We start from the raw sequence: 23690 nt of genomic DNA on the forward strand, positions 1-23690 counted from the left end.
TCTTGGACACCCGTGGGGCTTTTGCCGGTGGAGCATAATCAAACATTTTTTAACTCTGATGGTTTCAGTTTCATCTCTCAACAGGGTTTTGGGGGTCTCCAGGAAAAGGGGGATGGAGCGGTTCACTTGCAGGCTATGTATGACTCCAATCAGATGACTGCTCTGCTCTCCTCTGGCTCTAACCCTCTCTCAGTAACAGACAGACTCAAACGAGGAGAATGTAAACCAGAACACTTAGGAAATTCCACACACTCTTCAGAAGAAAAGCCCAGATTTGATGGAATGTGTTCTAACATTTCCTCCACTGGTTTCTTCAGCCACACATGGACACAGATGCTACAGTAGGCATGCACACACACTTCTAGACACACATAGACACATCTGCCCTTTGAGAAAGTCACGCTAGACTGGTGAAAGAAGAAATGCAATGACAGGCTGACCAGCTGTAAAGAGGGCGTTGGGAAAAAAACAAATATGTTTGCAGAGGCGGGAGGGACAGAATGAAAGAGTCAAAGAAAGGAAGGAAAGAAACTGTTTTACACTGGAACATGCACTGATGCATGATTTGAAAATCATTGGCATGCTATTTTTAATGTACTGTCATTTAGGATGGATAGTATGCAAATATTCTTCCTAGGATGTGCGAGAATTGAAGTAGCTAAATTAGCATTAGCATTCCGCTAGTTAAATTAACCACACGCCAATTTTTACTAATTTCCAATAGCGATCTTGTCTCTTGTGCCTAATGTACGACTTTTGTATGCCACTGTAATCATCTTTACCTTGATTACAATCATCATCAATTAAAACTTTGCTAGCGCAACACTGGTTTGCTTTATCCAACTGAGAGATATTGTTTGTGTATCATATGCTCATGCAGCAGTTGGGCGTTTTGAGCCACCATTTAATCTGTATTTCACAGCACGATGAGAAACGGCTTGTCCTTACGGAACAAAAATATATGGGACTATACTGCAAAATATAATGTGATGTCTGAGTTTTGGGGGTTACCATTGTGCTGAAGAGAAGAGCCTGTGGTTAGGTTGATGATTGGCTGACCACCATCAAGACTATATGTTATTTTATTTAAAAAGGAATGGTTGTGCCCTCTTCAGCACAGTGATAGTCTCTTTTCTAAAAAAGTACATGAAGGTGTGCATGTGCTTTTGTTAACTAGCTTGAAAATATTACACATTTATAATGTAAATAATTAAAAAATATAAGAAATATATTACATTATATATTTCTCTATATATGTGTGTTTATACTGCATGCGTATATATCTACAATATATTACACGTGAAGTACCATCGCTGATCACATGTATCTATATATTATGAAGTGTATTACAGAATGTAAAATTACATACATTATGATATATTAGTAAATCTATTGTTATATATTTTTCAATATATGAAAAACGTCAATTTCTTATATTATTTCTTTATTTAATATATTGATCATTCATAGGGAAATATATATTTTTTGCGTAAGGGTGGGCTGCTGTATATTTTCTGTATACTAAAAATATTTTCTGTATAATAAAAATTACGAGATTGCTAGGGGAATTTAGCTAGCGGAATGCTAATGCTAATTTAACTACTTCAGTTCTTGCACATCCTAGGAAGAATATTGGCATACCATCCATCCTAAATGATAGTACATTAAAAAGAGCATGCCAATGATTTTCAAATCATGCTGTATACAAAAAATGAACTCCCACATCTTACTGCCAGATTCTGGAAGATAAATTCTTCAAACAGTGGTACAAGAGGATGTTGTGCTGGTCCTTTAAGAGACACTCTCAAACTGTCTGTTTATAAAGCCTTCAAAAACACTAAGAATCACAGCTTGAGATTCTTATTAAGTGGGTGTCCCTTTTTAGGACTCTTTACCTAACCTAAGTCTCTGAGATCCTGACACCTTGCACTTCTGGAGACTCCAGGTACGTTGCAGTTCTGGAAAGTGGTGGCTCTGGAGACTAAAGGGTTCCTGATGGTTTCACTTAATTCTTCACCTTAATTCTTAATTCTTTTTCAGGTAACATGTGTCTTTTCTATTCCACCTATTTTTGTCTGACCCCACTGACCCAATGACTGTTTTGCTGTCCATTGGTCATGCCTTAACTTTGCAATTTCTAGTATTGCATTAGTATTGCATCCTTTTCATGAGCATTTAATAATTTTTTAAGTTAAATCTTTCTTTTTTGGCTCATTTTGCCTGTAAAAGAAAATCTGCCAAATAATTATGCACACCTGAATATAAGGCGTTTTTCATTTCCAGCCTTCATGAACAATTATATATCACTTATAAATGATTAAATACAAAATTAATAGAAGTTATTAAGATTGATGTGGTTTGGAATTGGTCAAATGTGCTTGGTAAAAAAAAAATTTGATCAGAAAATCAGCCTAATAATTCTGTACACGGTGTATGAATTGATTTAATTACATGATACGCTGATTAAATAATCAGATTAATCATAATTATTACCATGAACTTGTTTTTCGATGATCAAGTTACAACCCAGTTTTTGCTGACAAACGCCCTTATTCTATGTACGACCGAGATGGTGGTCTGAATATGGCCGGAGGCCTCAAATATCACCCAGGTATGACATTTCAAAACAGAGGCAAATATTTGATGGATCTACAAAGGAGCTCAGTGTTTCAGACTAGAACGATTTGCTGTGAGTGTTTTTCAACTGTGAGAAAACACTTAGAGAAGATATAGATCAGAGCTTAGTTTACACAGTTGCACACAACACTGAGATATCATAAAGATCATTTTTGCTAAAATAACCCATAAACATCTTCGTGTAATCTAACCATAGTACTTGTCCTGCTACAGATACCTTGCTTTCCATCTCGCATGTCTATTCTCAGACAGACATCACTGTCGGAAGATCAGTGCGCTTTAGATCCCATCCCATTGAGACTATAAGTGTCTTACTTTGCTTCAACATGCAGCTCAAGGATCATCGCAGGGACTGTCTGTGTCTGTGAAACCAATCTGCATGGCCCTTTTGTGTTTCACTTTATTCCCCTCTTGAGAAAACACTCAACACTGGTTACTTTTTATAACTCATAGCAATCAGAAACAAGCACTCATAGAAAGTTTTAGTGCACGCATATGCCGCGTCCATTTTATTCCCCCATTCGGTATTAAAATCTGAGCGGGACAAAGAGCAAAGTGCACACCGTTCCTCAAACACCCTTACTTTAAATATGAAAATATATAATGGTATAATGTGTTCAGTATGCATGCTTGAAGGAAACCATATGAAGAGGGCAGACAAAGAACTCTCTGTGTTCCAACTCCTGCTCGTCCACACCCCCTTTTCCCTTCTTTCTGTCTGCGAGAGAGAGAGCGAGAACGAGAGCGTAGCTGCATGTGAGACAGAGGGGGAGGTGAACACAAGAAGGACCTGAAAAGGGGCTGTACAAACTAGCCATCACATACACACCGAAGCACTTGGGACTACAGGTGAGTCTACCATCAGCTCCAGAGCTTTCATTGAGGTTCTCCTGGCAATGAAGAGCTTTATCACCTGTTGAATCGCAGACTACATCCTTGAAGAATCTACTTCATGAGGTAGCCAGCTGCAAAAAGAAGCAATGTTTCTGAAGTTGATTTTTCTAAATATTTGGGTTGAATTAATTGAGGAAGTTAACTTCTTTCTCCTCCTGGTCAAGGGATAATTTCACCGGCAATGGGCTTCATGTGTTCTCCGTTTGGCTGTCTTTTGTCTTGCCTGCGTGTGGTTCTTATGATGATAAATTTGAGCACCGTGCTGTAACAGTAGAACGAATATCCGGTGCTGGAGTTTCTTAGCGACAGTAATGACTTATACATTAGGCAGGGGTTCTGTTTAGCGGAAACTTCGTGCTGAGCATCTGTCACTGACCTTTATCTGATCTGAACTTTTATTTGCTGTCATAATTTGCTGGACTTATTAAGTAGCAGCTTTTAAATAGTACTAAAGTTTTATCTGCTATTTGGATCTGCTAGAAGAGTTTAGTGCTAGATTTATTGTTTTATCAGAGTACAAAAGGGCTTTCTTTTTATGCGTTTATGGATCTTTAATGAGGTTCATATATCATTAAAATGAAATTGAAACACAACTGAAACACAAAATATACAGTATTTACAGATTATTGCAGAGTACCTGGTTTTATTTTTTGTCATCTTAGTGATTCTCTGCAGACTTTGCTATTGAACGCAATGCACATCCCAATGAGAGCCTGCACATCTTATGATTTCAATGACAAGCCGTTTTTCTCTATAATTTAAATATGTGCCCGCTATATACTTAGCACCCTTATAAAGCAGGCACCATGTCTCTGAGCCTCATTGAAGTTTATAACTAATGGTGTTTTTGCTGTCTGTCATCAACCTGTGCAGGCCAAGGCATGCTTGCTATCTGCTGAGAATTACTCTCAAAGAATGCCAAATGTAGAGTGCAACCCCCAAATTATTTTTCAGGCCACTTACAGGTGCTTCAATAGGCCTTTGTGCGAAAAAAGCCGAGTTGAAGAGCAGGTCTCTGCATTGTAATGTGGCGTACGGTTGAAGGATCCGGCCCTGGAGGGCTGTAATGGATCTTGGAGATTAGAGAGACCTGTCGGGCCCGGGAGGTTTATCAAAACGCTGTGTCAGACACCGTTACGTACACTATTACTGCTCATATTATGCACTGTAACGGATACAGCCCAAAACACACACAAATACTATCTCCTAGTACCTGTATCCGGTGCCTCAGGACTGATAACGCATGGAATGTGTTGGGTAGAGCTCAATATGGTTCATTAAAACGGTGTATGATAACAAGAATGCCCTCATTGGATTGGAATGTGTCATGAATCAAATGATGGTAAATCGTTAAGAGATATATGAGGGAGCCGTACAGGTAGGATGGTAAGGCAGTGTTGTAATGTAAATACCTGGAAAGTGAAATCAGATATGATAAGCCTACTTTGACACTTTAAGGCAGATTAAGATTTATCAATTTACTGACTCTTTCCCTGCAAATCCTTGAGATTTAACCTGTAGTTCAAATGCTCTGATGCATAAGCTTTCAACTTTCTGTCAACCAGCTTTCAGCCTTCAAAGTGATTTGGTGAGTAACAGAAATAGCTGACTCCTTATTAGCTGGTAAGTTTATAAGGAACCATAATGGATTAAATTAAATGTTAAGATTGATAGTCTGAGTGACATTTTTAATGTATTTGAAAGAAATCTTTTATTCTCACAGAGGCTGCATTTAAAGGGGTCATATAATGCCAGTTTTACAAGATGTAAATAAGTCTCTGATGTCCCCAGAGTGTATATGTGAAGTTTTAGCTCAAAATACCCCACAAATAATTTTTTATAGCATGTTAAATTTGTCACTTTTTGAGGGTGAGCAAAAACGGTCTGTTTTTGTGTGTCCCTTTAAATGCAAATGAGCTGCTGCTCCCAAGAAGAGGGCGGAGTTTCAAGAGCTCCTGTTAGCAGCTCTGATTTCCTCATGCAGACTCACTGAAAATTTCAGAAACTGTTCAGCCTTTTAGGTTCAAACCGGAGTCGGATAATGATGGAAAGACTCAAGAAGAAGTGAACAGTTTCTGAACAGTTAGTTGATGAATTTATGTAGCTGATGTGGGATATCTTAAAGTCATTGATTAGCATGATCATATGTCATGATAATCTATAAATCGCTTATGTGGGATAGTGTTGTCACGGTACCAAAATTCCAGTAGTCGGTACCGATACCATGAAAATGTTACGGTTCTCAGTACCAATTTCGGTACCACAGCAAAATCTATTGGAACTATTTTACTATTTTATATAGCCTATTTTAAAAACATTAAATATGATTTGGAGTGTGTGTGTGTTTGTGTGTGTATATATAGGCTACCTCAATGAAATAAATTTTGAAATATAAAAAAATAATAATAAATAAATGCTCAAACATCCATTGTGTACTGTTAAAAAAAACAGCATATGCTGGTAAGGTAGGTTTTGAAGCTGTATGCTGGTCAAATGCTGGTCCTAAACTGGTCCTGCTGGTCCATACTAGTCCTAAGCTGGTCCTGGACCAGCATAAACCAGCTCAAACCAGCATACCAGCTTCAAAACCTACTTTACCAGCATATGCTCAATATGCTCATGTTTTTTTCAACCGGGGTAACAGACTTGCGTGTTTATTCCATCAGAGAAACAACACACTACAGCCTGTAAAACTATGAAATAAATATCGGTAAATAATGGTAACCTAAATAATAAGAAAGTTAAATATTATTTCAAAAAGCATTCGTTTTTTATTTCCACACAAAGACGCGTCATATATAGCCAAAGTCCCGTTATTAGTCTTTGATATAGCCGCTCTGCGCTTTGAGAGGGATGTGGGACACGAGCAGGAAAGAGACCATTTCTCTTTAATAATATCTTCGTTATCTCCTGATGTTACAAACAACTGACACTTGTTGTAAAAGGTCTGAAGAGCGTGTTTTATCCTCCGCAGGGGCAAGACATTCAGGCTATGTTTGATTTAGCGCTGCCAGACAAAGCGAAAAGTAAAAATCACCAGCGTATGAAACGCGATATATACAAATAAACTTGACGCGCCTTATAAAGTCTAATAACAAGCGCAAACTGTTAAATAGAAATTGACGTGCAAGCAAAAAGGTTTCTGTCCTACAGTGTTTTTTCTACTTTACCACAGTAAAGAATGTGAATATAATAGGCCTAATACGAACGAAAGAAACCTTTATAATCCCCTGCGTGAGTGAAGATTTGGGAAAAGAAACAGAATCCATGTTCAGTGGAATAACTAATGGAATATTGTTACATTCTCTGCTAATCAGGTGACCAGATCGCGATTCGGAAAACAGAATGCGTAGCTTAAATGTATGGACTCACGCACCTCTCTTATTCGGCATTAACCAAAATGTTTCCATGGATGCGATGTCACATTTAATTGCTAACTTATTATTTCTTCTGTAAACAAAGCTTTGTGCTTCACTCGTGTCATATTCAAGTAAATACTGGCACAGTCCTATCAGTGGGTACCGAATATACCCGGATTCTCGGTACTACCGGTACTACAGAAATGCTGGTATCGTCACATTTTCAAAATTTCAGTACCGACTTGGTACCGAAGTACCGGTACTTTTGACAACACTAATGTGGGAACTGTTGTAAGATGCCTACAGAGCCAGAGAATATATGCTGCATGAGGATAGAACAGGTATAGTTTAGTTTAATTACGGTTATAACTTATGTTGTCATCTTGCTTTTATGACATGCTATTGCATATGTGTTACGTACTATATTGCAATAACCTGGCCTCGCCTCCTTTGTTGCGTGTTCTTGGGGGCAGGGTTTTTGTAAATTTTAGGGTAAGCGATGTCACTATCCCAGGAAGAAGCTCATTGTAGTCCCTACCAGCCATTTGTTGTAGTCCTTAAACAGTGAATTCTTTAAAAGAAAATATCTTGCTTTGCTATGAGCATCGTAACTTTGCAGATGTTGTTTATGCTCTAACAGCAACATTACACACTCAAAGTTAAAAAACTAAATTTAAAAGAGTGAAATCATAATCAACCACCCTTTAATTGATCAAAAACACAGTAATAACAGTAATATTGGAAAAATTATTACAATTTAAAATGACCATTTTCTATTTTAATAAATACATTTTAAAATGTAATTTATTCCTGTGATGCAAAACTGAATTTTCAGCATCATTACTCCAGTCTTCAGTGTCACATGATCATTTAGAAATTATTCTAATATACTGATTTGGTACTAAAGAAACATTCCTTATTATTATCAATGTTAAAACAGTTGTGAGTGATGCTTAATATTTCTGTGGAAACTATGACCAATTTTTTTTTTCCAGGATTCAGGATTGAATAGAAAGTTCAAAAGAACATAATTTATTTGAAAAAGAAATCCTTTGTAACAACTCTTTTTACTTTGATCAATTCAATGCATCCTTGCTAAGTATTATAAAAGTAACATAAAAAGAAAATGTTACAGACCCCAACATGTGTGTGTATATATATATTTTTCATATTTTTAGGAAAATAGTTGTGATGGCTAATAAGATCTATATGTCTTCTCTTTTTATCTGCCAGTGTTGCAAAAATGTATTAGCCTGTCTGTATCAGTATTTGTACCTATATGCAGTCTGTACAGCTTTAGTTTCTTTAATGTATAACATTAGGATCTACCATCAAAGGATAAAGTGTCATAGGTCACATTACTCAGTGTAATGCATTACTAAACAAAGCTACTGCTCGTTATGTTCCGTCCAAAGCAGAGAAAGGCAGAGAGTTTGTGAGAGGCTTTTGTGGGCGAGATTGTTTGTTTTGAGTTGATTGTCTTTATTTGAGGAGGATGGCAGGGAGGGCCTGAACAGTGGGTGTCTTCTTGTGGCCACTTTAAGCCGCCTGTTGGAGTGGGCGTGACATAAACTCCCAAACATAAACGCACAGGGGTCAAGCTAATCACTGCAAGACTGCTCATTTGTCATAGGTGTTATTAGTTAAAACAGTGTTTGAAAGGGGGTGATGAAGACTAATGGGGTCTTATTACCTCACATGACCCTCAGCCTTGTTGTAGCCTACAGGATGTGAGAGAGACAACACTCAGCTGACAGGGTGATTCACTGCTATTGAGACTAGACTGTGCTATTTGTACAATTGCCAATTAACACACTGTCCTGTTTCAGCATGCAACTTCATTACAAGTCATCCTGGAGAATGCATAGAATCACATTGGAGTCAAAGCCTTTCCTAATAACAGAAAATTCCTTATTGACGAAACCGACAGCTGTGACATTGCAAATGGCTTCATGAAGGGACTCCATCCTTAGATCTTCATAATCGGAAAGTTACAGGAATAGTTATAAATAAATACAATTCTGTCATAATTTATGTCGTTCCAAACCTGTATGACTTACTTTTTTCTCTCAAGTATGTTGGTAACCAAACGGTTTTAACTTGAACTGAAACACATCTAAATAGTGTTAAAGGTGTAGTATGTAAGATTTTTTGCAGTAAAATATCCAAAAACCACTAGGCCAGTGTTCTATATTTTGTTCACTTGAGTACTTACAATATCCCAAATGTTTCCAACTATTTGTAAATCTTGAGAAAATTGCAATTTTAACCAAGGCTCCGGGACGTGTGAGGAGTCGCCTGTCAATTGCGTCATACCCGCGCTAACCCTCGGTTTCCGGTTTTATTTTGTAGAAACCATGGAAACACCAAAGACGCTTTAATATATTACACGTTTTAATAGACAAGGGAACAACTGTTTTGATATATTTATAGACAGAAAACTAATTGCTATATAGCGCAACACGTTTATTCTTATTGTTTAAATCAATTTTCTTGATTTTTTGCGAGTACCATGCTTTACCATGCCTCAGAGAAAAACACTATTTTGTCAAGTAGCTAACATAGCATAATCAGATGCATCTTTATTTTTAGCAACAGTAATAGAGCATTTTCTCCATCATACAATACATTTTAAAATGAATTGCATGCCATTTATCAACACAAGCCATCCAGCATTTAATATGATATTCTAAAATTGATCTATCTTACTGCAGTGTGCAACAGTGTCTCACAGCAGCCGCAGAGTGAACGCACAGAGTAACGTTATAACATAATTTTCAACACACTCAAATGTATCTAAAATGATAAACAGAGCTGCGTTACCTCATACTCATGATCGGAAAAGCAGAAGCAGCGCCAGCGACTGTGGCATAATAAAAGTTCTGCTGCTCGTGAGGCGAGTGTTGCGCAATCGTTCCAGCGGCCTCGTTCAGCTCCCACAACATTCGGTCCGGCTCTGCTTCATACTACAATAATGTTAATAATCGCATCCATGAACATGATTTCTTCCCGAGTCCTATCCCGATTGTTTCCACCGGCTGTAATATAAAGACCACATGTCCCAAGATTCTGCGCTCAAACTTGGCGTCATCAAGCTACGGCTTTGTTTTGAATAGGCCTCTAGTGACCTCTAGTGGACAGAAATCCTACATACTGCACCTTTAAACAGCTTCTGATCCAACAATAAATTATAATTTTATTAAAAGTCCATAGCCACATTAACCACATATTTGAAGGGATATTATCATTTTATGAATAAATATTCCAATTGGAAATCTATGGCTCTTTCTCCTTTCTACAGATTTCATGTTTCAAGCTTCGAAAAATATTGACCTTCCTTCCTCAACAGGCCATTTTTTAAAGCAAATACTCCTAATTGGGCAACACCTTTTCTTTTCATTATCCTATCTCCTTGATATTAGTCAGGAAGAAAATGGGATATGCATTGTTTCAAATTCACATGTAGGAAATGCAGTTCATTCCACCCACTGATTTGACAATGGGTGGGGTGTCATTTTCACAAATGATATCAAGTCCAGAGGAAATACCCCTCCTTCATTCATTTGGAGTTTTTCCTTTATGATGCTTTTCACATCAACTAGTTCAAAGTGAAAATGCTTTACAAGATTTTTAATGTGGTAGGATATCTGGATTCTTTATTTTGATGAATGTATCATAGTAAACGTGGACTCATAGTTTGCATCTTATATGTTTCAGGAAGTTGCAGTTGAGAGGAAGATCACTGACTCTTTGTATCCTGGCAGCAGTGAAGGTTCATCCAATGGCCATTCATTTCTACAACACAACTAGAAGTTAAGACATTAAGTCCTGTCTGGATATTCCATATACTTGCTCGAGGAGTCTATTTGGACCTAATCTGAAACAAGCAAATAAACTATATGTCAGCACTGATGGTGGGTTAGAGATCATATCGCTCAGCTTAACTACAGAAACCATCTGTTTAGAATACAAACATATGGATTGAGCCTTGCTTCAAAGTTTAGCGATTACAATAGCTGCAGTCAGAACGTTTGGACGACCTTTCAGCTGAATGTGTTTTTTCATGTGCTAATGAAAAGACAGGAAAGCACCAAGCGCTGCCCTTCATCTTGACATTGTTGAAACGTTTTAAAAGCAGGGGCTACGCGTGCCTTTAAAGAAACAGTCTCTCTCGGAAGGATTGCGATAAACTCTAGGGACATGTTTTGGTGACTGACTCAAAAAAGAAAGACAAATATCTGGATAAGAGATCGAAAACAGACGCAAATAGAACAGCGGATAGTCTTTGCTCTATTTGCAAAAGAGCATATCCAAGTTGTGAAATTTTCTTGGCACTTTTCCATGGGAACTGTTCCAGGGTGCATTGAGAAGTACCTCCAGGGAGGTCTTGTTAGAGTTTGACTAATATTGTGTGGATTGAAAGCAAAAGTGCATTTCTCAGCTCATCCCTGGGCGGTAGCAGGTCTACTCCAAAGGATTACCGTGAAGAAAACGTCCAGCAAAATGTAGAGCTTTGACTTTGATCCTGCTTTTGATCCTTGTTTCTTCACAATTCGGGAAGCATAAAACAGCCAGGGGAACCCGAAACCACCTTTTGCAAGCCAAACTTACGCCCCAGCTGAGAAAAAGAAAGCTTTTTTCACACCCAAGCAAGTGTGCCGGTTAAAAAGGGGCTAAGCAAAAGAAGAGTCTCTTACACGAGTACGGAGCGACTCGGCCGGGATGGAGTGCAAGCATGTGCCTGCAAGAAGAGGGGACAGCTGGGACGGGCCTACCACAACAACATCCTCCGCCCTTGACAAGACTGGAGCAAAGACGTCCCTGGAGAGGCACAGTACTAACATCTTGGAGAAAAATGACCACTGTGGGGTCAAAGCAAAGCCAGGCTTGACGTCTTGCCAGATGGAGCGGAAAACAAGTAAATATTTTTTTTTTCTTGTTTACAACTTTGAATCTAAAGAACAGGATATATTACAGTATACTTGTATCACTTCAGTGTTAAATATATAAGGAATAATAAATAGACCATGGCAGGGTGATCAAGGACCCGACATCGCTGCTTACTAAATAAATAAATGAATGCACATGAAATATTGAGCATAAATTATTATATCAGGTTTTCCAAAACTGGGATTCATGAGTTGATGAAAAGCTAATAATTAAATCCATAACCAACATCAGAGAACCGTGAACAAGTGACTGTGTTGTTAAAGGGTTAGTTCACCCAAAAATAAAAATTCTGTCATTAATTACTCACCCTCATGTCGTTCTACACCTGTAAGACCTTCGTTCATCTTCAGAACACAAATTAAGATATTTTTGATGAAATCTGAGAGGTATATGACTCATCCATAGACAGCAATTTAACCACCACATTCAAGGTCCAGAAAGGTACTAAAGACATCGTTAAGCAGTGGTTCAACCTTAATTTTATGAAGCGACGAGAATACTTTTTGCGGACATACAATGTTTATGTTCAGCGCTTCCAGGTTCTATGTCAGAACGCGGGCTCAGTATTGGCCGACGCTGTTCATGTGAACAGCACGACGCATTAGCGTGACGCTGACGCAGGAGTCAAGACAAAATGTTGAATGGTTGACAGGCCCTACAGTCAGAGAGACAAACACCGTCAGACATGCTGCTATCCCCTAACTGTTTAGACATCAGCTCTTACTAAACCCTCAATGACACATTTGTTTCCTCACAGAAACAGATGAGCCATACAGTAATAGCACTTCAGTTCATACCCACTGACCATAATGCTCAAGCTGTGGGTAGTATTATCTGGAAAGAATGCGTAATAAGGTTTGCAGATGACCAGGCACCCACTGCAAATAGGCGGCAGTTCACACCAGTGACTGTGCGACAGAGGGGTTTTACAGCTCCTCTGACGAGAATTCATACCCATTTCAGACAGTCCAAAACTGTTTTTGCAGAATTCAAGAGGTTGCTCTGATGTTGTTACAGCTTTGGAGCATGTAAAATAGAGGGAGGGGAGGATGTGGAGAGGCTGAGATGGAACAGCTAATTCCGTCACTTTATATTGGTTTCATACTGTTCCTAAGAAGAAAGTAAATGTCAGCATTTTCTCTCTCTTTCTCTTTCCTTTTCTCTCGCTCTCTCCTTGTATGGGACTGAGCATCATGATTTGATGATTATCCTTGTTATTCTTGCATCTCCAGATGCTGATAGCATGAAATTGGAAAATGATACAGTGTGGTTCAAAAGTCTGAGAGCACATAAGTTTACATTGTAGAGCAAAACGTCAAAGTAAGTCCAAGTTGAGTTTAACACAGGCTTTACTTTACTCATAAATTGAAAAACTCCATTATAAAACCCCTTAGGAAAATCTCGAGGGAACGAGTGATGAATCAGTCTTCCAGGTTCTGACGTCAATACCGTTTATATCGATATATAGTAGTTTGATATTACAAGCTCATCTGAAAAATAGCAGAGAACACAGAGTGAGAAAGTGCATAATCCAAATCGTCCTCAGACGTATGCTTTATATTAAGGGTTTCAAAATAATTTGTAATAACACATATATACGGCTTGCACTGTCAGATGCTCTAACAGATACTTGTTCTGTTTAATGCGTTTGAGATGTGGTGTTTTCCTTATTGCATAACTTATATTTCACAGGGATGTTCTCCATCTGTAAATATTAGAAAGTTATGCAAATATTTCCATTTGCTGTCAGCAGTGGACAAACCCTTTGCAAGCGAGTTTCCTCTAAACTTCACAGAATTCAGTGAATGAATACTGTTTGCATGTGTTCCAAACAAATAAAGTGCAATAGAATGGGAGCGCAATAATGCTAAAATATTTGTTGATAGATATTAAATGTGCCATATGTAGAATTGGACTTTTATGCAAATATACAGATATATATATATATAGGCCTACTGTCTATCGACATTCAGCCAAAAAAAAAAAAAAAATACTGAGATATGATTTTTTTTTGTCTACATTGGTCAGCCCTAGCCCTACATGAGAGTAAGAAAGAGTCTACCAGTACAGGTTTTATGGACATTGAGGTGTAATTGCACATTCATGGTTTTTAATTTCTTAAACAAACAGCTCCAATCTCATCACTCCACACTCGCATTTCCCAGAGAAAAACTGTTATTTTATCCCATCCTCCAACTGGACAATTACATCCGACAGGGGAATCTGACCTTTGATATACAACCCCAGGCCGGCCAGGTCCCCAAATCCTCAAGCTGTGAGGGAGTTTCCCTCATCTGTCTGAACTGAGAGCCCATATATCACTGGCAGTTCAGTGCCAAGGAAATGGGAACATTCTTTCTTTCCTTCCATTCCTACCACTACTTTTTAGGCTAGAGGAAGTTCCTGTCTTTTTCTTCATGTTAATGATAAGTTAAGCATGAGCACTATGAGTCAGGTAGGATGGTTCAGCTAAGCAAGCAAACCTCTGCGGTCTAAACTGAACTCCACCCTTGAGGCTCAGGTGTCCATCCAACGAAGTGAGCGTGTTCACTGAACGACTCTCTCCCCTGCAACCCAATCCTCTCAAAGAGCTGACACATTGATTCTAAGCGTGACATTGATGAAATGTGGCCACTTAATTTGGAGTGGAACAGAATGTGAAAAACTTACGGATTCTGTACATAATTATTTAGGTACATTCAAGGCCGTAGCAGTCATAACTTGTAAAATGCAGTGCTTATGGTAATGGAAACAGTGGTTACCATAAGGTTCCCATAAGGTACCAGTGGTTCACCCCCAAAATGAACATTTTGTCATCATTTACTAACTCTGATGTATTTTGAAACCCACATGATTTTTTTTCTTCTGTAGAAAACAAATGGATTTGGCAAAAAGTCAGGGAATGACAGCCTCAGTCACCATTCACTTTCATTGCATATTTTTCCCATTCAATAAAAGTGAATGGTGACTGAGACTTTCATTCTGCTTCTGCTTTGGTTTTCCACAGAAGAAATGGGTTTCAATGACTTGAGGTTTTGGAACAACATAAGGGTGAGTAAACGATGACAGAATTTTCATTTTTATGTGACCTATATATGCCTTTAAATTATATATATAGGCTATATTTATATAATGTGGTCCCATTTAAGAGAGTTGAACTATGTGTTTAAAAACAACCTACAAAAACACTGCTAGAGAAAATATTGTTATAATTGAATTTTTTGGCTCAAAACCTCAGAGTTTCTGACTAGCTCTTGTGACAACTTCCCCGCGTGACAACTAGCCCCGCTCCCCAGCTCTATTCTGTATCCCGGTTCGTCACTGTTGAATTTGAAGTGTACAAATCCAAAAAGCAGAGGAAGCAAAGTCAACCAGGAACGTCACACAGCATAGTCATCCTTAAAAAAGCAAAAGTGAAGCCCAAACCTCGTCCAGTGCCCCAGCCCTGCCCGCCTCGATGCGCATTTGGAGCTCGCGAGAGATCATCACTCGCAACGACACGAAATCCGATCCAGGCTCGCGCTGCTAAAGGGGGAGTGGAGGAAACACATGAAGTTAAATTAGAAAAGCTCGCGGAGCAGCAACAAAAGAGACTGTATTCAGAGTTAATTAAGGTAAGAGAAGTTTAGTTTGACCCGATCAATTTCTTTAAGTTTAAAAGCTTTATTTGAGTAAAAAAGACTTAGATTGGTGAAAGGAATGCGCTGAAGTCATGACAAAAAAGTTCTGAGGTTTGATTACATATCATCCGAATTATATTATGTGACGCTTCTTCATTAAAGTGGTGACAGGAGAGCAAGATTTTGCAATGAATTCATGCTGTTTTAAAAGAAAATAAAAAAATCTGATTGGCTGATTTGGGTTATCTTTAGACATGATAGACAAAGTTTATACAAGTGTTTAAATAAAGAGAAGAACAATGTTTTGAACTTAAAGAGAACTTAAAGATATGTCAGGAATAATGTATTTTAACAGTTATTCTTGGTTGTACATTTATTTTGTTACCTAAAATGTGTTTCATGTGGTAACATCTAATTTAACAGTTTTCATTCTTTAAAAAATCAGACTGGATACTTACACCAGCAATCTTTTAATAATAGTTATTATTTTGCACACATTATCACAGTTTTAGTGTTTGTTAATTAAAAAGTAGAAAGCAGTCAATGAGTCACAGTAACTCATAATTGAATAAATTAGCTTCGATTCTGGTCCGACTCTGATGTGACAGAAAAATGTATTTCTTTTAAAAGAATAAGAAACAAGTAAAAACTGTGCATCAGGTAATTTTATGATTTTCTTATGTTTAAAGAGATTCTTCAAAGTAGTTGAGTTGACTGGGAAAACATGCAAATGAAAAGAAAAGAGAAAGGTTGCATGTGTTCATTGCTGATTATTGGATTTTGCTCCAGGTTTTTAAGTAGTAAATTATTTTAGATGCCATAAAGATGAATATCTGTAAAGAAAAATGGAAAGCTTTTTATCACAGCGCGCTAGAGGTTGTGTTGCATGGTCTGACTAAATTAAGAGGTGTTTTTCGCTGGTGGAATGAAAGGCAGATGCACATTATTCATGCTCTATTATAATTTTATTTCATGTGCTATGAAAGCTCCTTTGAGTCTGGCAAACTTGCACATAAAAACAAATGGGATAGATTTAGAACTCTTGCTTTTTTACTACTTTTTTTTTTAACTCAGACTGTGGCTCGGGCAAGACAAAGACCTACCTGCTTGGACTGAGAAAAAAACACAACATTGTTTGCAAGTTTTGCTGCCAAGGCTGAGGTTCAGGATGAAAGCTGAAAACTACCTGAGGGAAACCTTGAGTGGTTAATTATTCAAAGGTCTATTAGGGAAACAGATTGTGTTTATGTTGCACAGGTTAACCACGCTTATATTAAGTGAGTGAAGCTGTTCTGCCAATGATGTAATTGTTAACAGTCTTTCTCAGGATGTGATGTGCTGGTATAAGATGTTGAGGTTTTGTGTTTTAAAAGTTCTGTTCCTTTCCCGAGGCACTCGTTCTTTTGTAGGCAGGATCTTCAAGCATGCTTGTTTTATTTACTAAAACTTTGATGCCACAGTATATCACTGCAGGTCAAAGTTCAAGCATCTAAATGTAGACTTTGTCTTGTAAGTGATGATGGAAATGCATGAACCTGTCAGGATGTCAGCATATAAACCAATGACTCCTGTGCCTTAGAGAGATTTCTCAAGGCATGCTGCAGTCTCAAGCAGGGAATTTTCTCGGCAGTTGAGGAATGCTAAGGGAGGGACTAGAGCCCATGGTGAAGGAAATACTTTCTGCAGTTCGGAATGAGGCTTTTTAGCCCAGTCAATAAACCTTTGCCATTTTCAACAAATAGATGACTGTTTTAACATCCATCTTTGCCAAACTATGGGTAGAACTGCAAATATCAGCATTATGATTTATTTACAGGAGGTTCTTAGAACTATAAATGTGTGAAAACGTTATGCGGTCTACAAATGTTTTCCTGCAGGCATCGTGAATCACAGCAAACTGTGAAAATAATCATTTTCAACAAAATTCCTTGAACTTTATATGTCAGCGTTTCTTTTATAGGTCTGTCTGCAAAAATTACTACAAACTAATATGATTCATCTTTTTAGTAGGGTGACTCATGGAAACTAGAATTACTTGAAAGACATATAATACTCTTGACTTTTTGGATAATTATACTCCCATTTGAGCACATTGCTACTATAAGTGAAACTTATACAGCACCCAAATGATTGTGACAGAAATGATGAGATCATGAAATAAAATATAAAGTAGGTTAATATTTGCCAAAACCTGTCTAGTTGCTCTCTCTAATAAAACAGGCCTGTGATATTATATGCATCGCCCTGTGTTTGTTAGGCTGAAACAATTAAGTGCAATCTTAAAATAGCACTTCCATCATAAGACTTGGTGGTTTGCTAAATTTTATATTTATAAGCTGAGTTGAGCAACACTTTGCTTGTCTTTGTGAACTGAAAAGCTTTACAACTGTCAGTGCTGTATTACATAATTTTAATTTTGATTGTTGTTTTATTCTACCATAACAGACCTCAGCAGAAGTGCCAGTTTGTCGGAGAAGGAGCTGAAGGAGGCACGTACCAAGAGTCAGATCATTGCTGCTCAGCTCCAGGCCAATTCCAACTCTAAAGGTGTACAACTTTTCAACCGTCGCAGACAGAGAGTGAACGCTTTCACGCTCGTGAGTGTCGGAGGAGGGGGAGCGGAGGCATCTGAGAATGTAATTAATTCATCTTCTGAAAGTCCACAGACATGGGACAAACAGCACTCGACTGAGGACCAGCACAGAGAGTTGAATCACAGGAACCTCAAGACAGGTCTAACGTGGTCGGCTGGCAGAATCCTCAGTACTGGGTGCGACATGGAAGATGCTAGCAAGGTTACGCGGGAGGATGTAGCAGAGGAAAGTGGCCAAGAAAGGCACTTTCTACCCGTCAATGAGAAGGATGAAGAGCTCTCAGAAGACCTCACAGAGGATGTGAAGGATGAGATTACTCTTAGAAGTGACAATACCCTTGTTGTTATGAACAGAACTGGTCAGGATGAAGCTGAAGCCAATGAAGCGCACAATAAAGAAATCGTGAATGGATACAGTATGCAGTGCAATGGAAAAGCAGCCAAGACGGTGACTAAACAGGCCACCATCATAAACAGAACAGCTCGACCATTTTTCTCCCCGACAACAGTAGGATCCTCAGAAACTGCAAGTCCAGGCATGGACATCCCTCCAGCCCCATCCCATGACTCCACAACACACTTTGAACCACAACCTTCAACTTACCCAATACACGCAAGACCAGTTTTCTCGCCGCCACCACCTCCACCTTCATATCCAACTCCTCCTCTCCCTAGCTACTCCAGCCCTCCTCCACCTGATGCAGCCCATACTCCCTCACCCCAACCTTCATCCTACTACATCCGCCCATCTGCCCCGAGACCTACATTTGTTCCTGAACTCTTGAGCGAGAAGAGATCCACAACACCCATCAAAACGGGCATCCTCGATGAGGGCCGGGCTCGCCGAGCAACCCGCAAGTCGATGTTCACATTTCAGGAGAAGCCAAAAGTGGCTCCGAATCCTGAACTCCTGTCCTTGGTGCAGGGTGCAGATGAAAAGAAGAAACCGAAACCCCAGCCAGATGCAGCGCAGGAGGAGGAGCTGCTGGCTCTTGGGGCCGAAGCCTCAAACTTCCAGGCCAAGGATGAGGACGTTCACGAGGAAGCTTTGGTGCCAGAGTGGGCCTCGAGTTTGAAAAGCTCTAGGACGCGTGCCAGGATGGAGCACAAGCCAGAGCAAGCCCTGACCAATGCTTCAGGAAAAGGAGCTGAACTGTTTGCCAAACGGCAGTCAAGAATGGAAAGGTTCGTCCATGACAGCAAGGAGCTGAGATCTCCCTCTCCTACCATGTCCTTGCCTCCTTCGTGGGTGTATCCATCCAACATGCCTGGTCGAGTAAAGGCCATAGTGAACACCTCCAACATAAGTGCACAAATTTCAAAGACACTTCAAGCTCAGCAGGCCACTCAGAAAAAGACTGTCCCTGCCAAAACACCAGTACCCGCTCCGGCTCCACCACCAGAGATACCCTTGGAGAACGGTTGCACAAAAATCGAGATGGAGCTGTCCAGACATCAGCCGTACCAGCTCAACTCATCCCTCTTCATCTTCAACCCAACAAAAGATCCCTACAGCACTCTTCCCAGAGCTGCCCCAGCTCCTAAACCTGTCATGACAGCCCACTCCTTCTCCAGACAATCATCCCTTCCAGTAAGCCCATTGCCATCACCCTACAGCCCGTCTGCCAGCTATCGATCAACCCATTGCTTTTCGCCTCCAATGACGCCTCTCAGTTCCATCACAGCAGGCAGTGTCAGTTCCCCAGTGTCTCCTTTAGCTCCAGAACGTGTGGCTTCACCTCGCTCTGGCGTCCAAGCTCCACGTCCTACGTTCTCCGCCAAAAAAGCTGGTATCACCCCACAGGTGTGGAAACCATCTTCATTCTTTTAAACCTTTCCATTTCTGCTCTTCTTTTCTTTATGTACTCCTCAGACCAAAGAATAATGGAAGGGAAATACACATTGAACTGACTGTCCACTTAGAAGTAACAAGACAGCAGTTAGAAATAGCTCTACAGGAAACAATAATCCTAGCACTGTTGGTTTCATGCTCAGATCTGTTTTTTGTCTTGTTTATTTTTTTGCATGTGGAGGCAATAAATGTCAGGTCTTACACTTACTTTTAAAACTGATTTAAGTTGTAATTCATGAACTGGCCACCAGAGGGCTATAAATAGAAACTTATTTGTTTTTTAATCAAAGACATTGTAATTTAGTGCAGCTGTGTGTTTCAGAACTAGAGTTTATTCAGTTTTGTCCTCATGCCAGATATATTTTAGGTACAAAACCAGTGTGTCTTTTTCCAACGCTTGCCTCCAAGTTTTCAGGTTGGAGTTGGCACAGTCTTATAAAGCACTTTAGCAGATGGCGTCTTGCCTTTTATGATCTACGATATACAATTTAATATGACTAGGATGATATGAGGGCCTCTGTACTTCATAGTACGACACCTGTAATGTTCTCATTCTTAATTAGTTCTGTATGCTTCTCATTGATTTATAGGTGTAGTTTACAGCTTGCATGCTGTGTGACAGTATGTACTAGGGTGTATTGTGCATACACTGTTATACTGCAGACCTCTGATTCAGCAAAGCCATAACTAAGTTTAATGAAGTCAGCTTACTTTATCACTACACACAGTTTGTGGAATATATTTTTATGCTAGTTTTGTTTTTCCCCTTCTAGCTTAATCTCTTTCAAATGTTTTTGTCTATTCTGTTTCATTAAAACAAGGAAACACTCAGTTTCTTTTCTGTCTCTGGTTTTCATACTATATTATCTTCTGTTCTGTTGACTAATCTGCTGAATTTCCTGTGTGGATTTCTGTTTCTATTTTCAGCATTCCCTATAATCAGTTGTTTCAGTTTTGGTAGTGTCCATCCCTCTCCTCAGTGATGAGAATCACAGGCCAGATTTCCCACACAAAGAGTTGTTTTATCTATACACTTGCAACAACAAAACAAAGATATGTGTATCAGAGCCACCCGTCGTATGGTGCTCTGACCCAAAATGAAATTAGAAACTTTTTTCTTTTTCTTTTTTGTAACTCTGACTGAATATGTATGTGCCCTGCACATTCCTGGCCTGCCCCTAAAAAACGCACATATGAGCCGAAACAGGCCCCTGTGGGCTTGAGCTTTAGGCTTACGGCCTGACCTCTGCCCTCCCTCATGCTTCGAAAAACACATTTGCTGGAGGTGAAAACATATCCAGCAGCCTCAACAGTGCAAATGCATATCTCAGTAAAGGTTAGTGGTCTTGGCAGTTGTGTATGCAAGTGATCTGAAGATGGCATGATATCCTGGTGTGCTGGGAAACTACTCAGACATTGGACAAGAATAAACAGCTCAGTGTAATCACAGGATGCATGAGAGGGCCTGATATCGATAACATCACATCTAAAGTTGCACGCAGTTCAGCAGGAGGTGTTTTAGATGTGTTTCAATGCCGTGTTTACAGGCTAATCTTACTCAAACGTGGGCATGATCCTGGCATGAACTTAGAAAGCTTGAGTTTTTGAAAAAACAGTATTGTGTATCATTGGAACCAGAATTGTTCTGTTGTTGTTGTACCTCGAGCATGATGATATCTTTGTTTCTGCGCACTAACATTCCTCTCTATCTTCATTCTGACAAACATTCCCATAAGAAATGAATCATAACATGTTATGCAGGGCTCAAATAAGGATTGTATGCTGGCTCAGTGTGAGTTTTAGGCAAGTTGAGTGAACTGTCACATGTCTTATTAGATCAGCGCTATATATATATATATATATATATATATATATATATATATATATATATATATATTTGATCATGTACACACATTTTATGTCTTCCACAATTTATGCCTTGTTTTCTGTGACATTTGGTTGAGAATTATGCTTGTCAACTTTTTAACCTTGTCAGCTAAATGAAATTATCTAACATGCTGTCCAGTATTATCTGCTCACTAAAAGTGTATGAATTTTATTGGACTTTCCTATATAATAATGTCTAGCTATTATATATCTGACTAGCAAATTTTGAAATATGATGATAATTTAAATTTATATGTGTGAAAAATTATGATAAATAATTTATTTATTTTTAAATATTATAAAATAAATTTAAAATATAAATGTTTATTATCCTTATTTGTATTAAAATGTAAAAATAAATATTAACTTAAATTATACATTTATTTTTTTTTAAATGATAAATGTTAATATAAAATTATCATTATGATGATAATTATTAATTGATAAATTACATTTACAGATTATTTGTTTTGAGTCCAGTGACGATTGTTGGCAAAGTAGAAATTTGAACAATGGACAGCAGAAAAATCCTTACTCTTGAGCCCTTTTATTATCATTGTTCAGTGTTTGTGAGTGTATTTAACAATACAGACACTAAATCAAAGTGAAGTCTCACCTCTAAAACTAATCTTTTCTAATCTTCTTTCAGATCAAGGAAGAGACCCCGGCACCAGTCACTAGCCCTGGCTCCACCACCCCAACCTCCAGGACGCCCAACCTGACTCGACGCTTCACCAGCCCTGAGGTGCTACCCACTGCTGTCTGGGCCCCCAGCAGCCCTCTAGCGACCTCTACATCATCCAGCCCCATCTACAAGCCCACACCAATCTCCCCCTCCCCCCGACCCATCCATAAGCCTGTTGCGACATGCCCTTCCCCAAGTCCCATCCACAAACCCATTGCAACCACTCCATCTCCAGGTACCATCTTCAAGCCGACTGCCACCTCTCCTGTGTCTCCACCCTGGGAAACCAGGTGCCAATCCCCGGCCACCATCCAGGACACCAAAGCCAACCACCGCATTTTGGCCAAAAACATCATCAATGCCGCCAAGCGGAAAAACAGTCCGTCTCCCGGGGCGCTGAGTGGGCGCAGTCTGCCCATCTCCCCCGTGAACGGCGGGATTGTGCCTTATGAACACAAGCCTGCCAGTCCCTTTCAGCCACGGATGCTGGGGGCTCAGTCGCCCACCCTTACCAGTCCGTCGCCCACCCGCATGATCCACTCTCCGGTGCGTTTGTACAACACACGCTCGCTGACCGACTCCGACGCCTCGGTCGAGTCTGAGGATTCAGGTCTGCGCTCTCCTGGAGTGCGCAGCTACAACACCTGCCCCCGTGGCTGGACCGGCGGTCTGCAGGTGAAGAGGGGAGGCCTGCCTGAAGATCTGTAGGAAGCACTTAAGGATGATTTATACTTCAGCCTGATTTCGTTGTAGACCAAATTGTCCCTTAAATATTGAATGTAAAAAATACAGCATTGTGGATTTGCAGTACATGGCTAAACATCGCATACAGTACAGTACAGTATTGTTGCCTGAGTGATGGGATCTATACAAGATAAGAAATACACTATCATTCAAAAGTTTAAAGTCACTTTTTTTTTTTTTTAAGAAATTAATACTTTTATCCAGCAAGGATGCATTAAAATTATCAAAAGTGACAGTAAAGACTTTTACATAGTTTATTTATTTTTATTTTTTTCAAATAAATGCTGTTCTTTTGAACTTTTTATTCATCAGAGAATCTGATGAAAAAGAAAAAATGTTTCTTAAGAAACAAATGTTACTGAAAATTCAGCATAGCCATTAGAGGAATAAATTACATTTGATAAAATATTTAAATAGAAAACAGTTATTTTTAATTGTAATAATATTTAACAATATTACTGTTTTTACT

At 39.0% G+C, this 23690-nt stretch overlaps 1 protein-coding gene across 3 annotated transcripts; it reads left to right on the plus strand.

Annotated features, from left to right (window-relative positions):
* The first annotated feature begins 3360 nt into the window (after positions 1-3360).
* Positions 3361-23479, plus strand: LOC125258885 (synaptopodin 2-like protein). 3 transcript variants are annotated; one of them, XM_048176078.1, is made up of 4 exons: positions 3361-3486; positions 10608-11808; positions 17906-19857; positions 22442-23479. In XM_048176078.1, the coding sequence occupies exons 2-4, from the start codon at positions 11613-11615 to the stop codon at positions 23183-23185; spliced, it is 2892 nt and encodes a 963-aa protein (XP_048032035.1). In that variant the 5' UTR covers positions 3361-3486; positions 10608-11612; the 3' UTR covers positions 23186-23479. The 3 variants fall into 3 exon arrangements, 2 of the variants coding, with proteins under 2 accessions (XP_048032035.1, XP_048032034.1); XM_048176077.1 differs by having other exon boundaries at positions 3445-3594; XR_007182698.1 differs by lacking the exons at positions 3361-3486; positions 10608-11808; positions 22442-23479 and adding an exon at positions 14900-15454 and having other exon boundaries at positions 17906-18120.
* The last annotated feature ends 211 nt before the right edge of the window (positions 23480-23690 follow it).

Source organism: Megalobrama amblycephala, linkage group LG23 (genome assembly GCF_018812025.1).
Source record: "Megalobrama amblycephala isolate DHTTF-2021 linkage group LG23, ASM1881202v1, whole genome shotgun sequence".
NCBI classification, from domain to species: Eukaryota; Metazoa; Chordata; class Actinopteri; order Cypriniformes; family Xenocyprididae; genus Megalobrama; species Megalobrama amblycephala.

What these genes read in the sequence shown, in the direction of transcription:
- LOC125258885 (XM_048176078.1), top strand. Translation starts at nt 11,613, where the DNA reads ATGGAGTGCAAGCATGTGCCTGCAAGAAGAGGGGACAGCTGGGACGGG. An exon ending in CCAGATGGAGCGGAAAACAA is followed by an intron (nt 11,809 to 17,905) that starts GTAAATATTTTT and finishes CTACCATAACAG; the next exon opens with ACCTCAGCAGAAGTGCCAGT. An exon ending in AAGCTGGTATCACCCCACAG is followed by an intron (nt 19,858 to 22,441) that starts GTGTGGAAACCA and finishes ATCTTCTTTCAG; the next exon opens with ATCAAGGAAGAGACCCCGGC.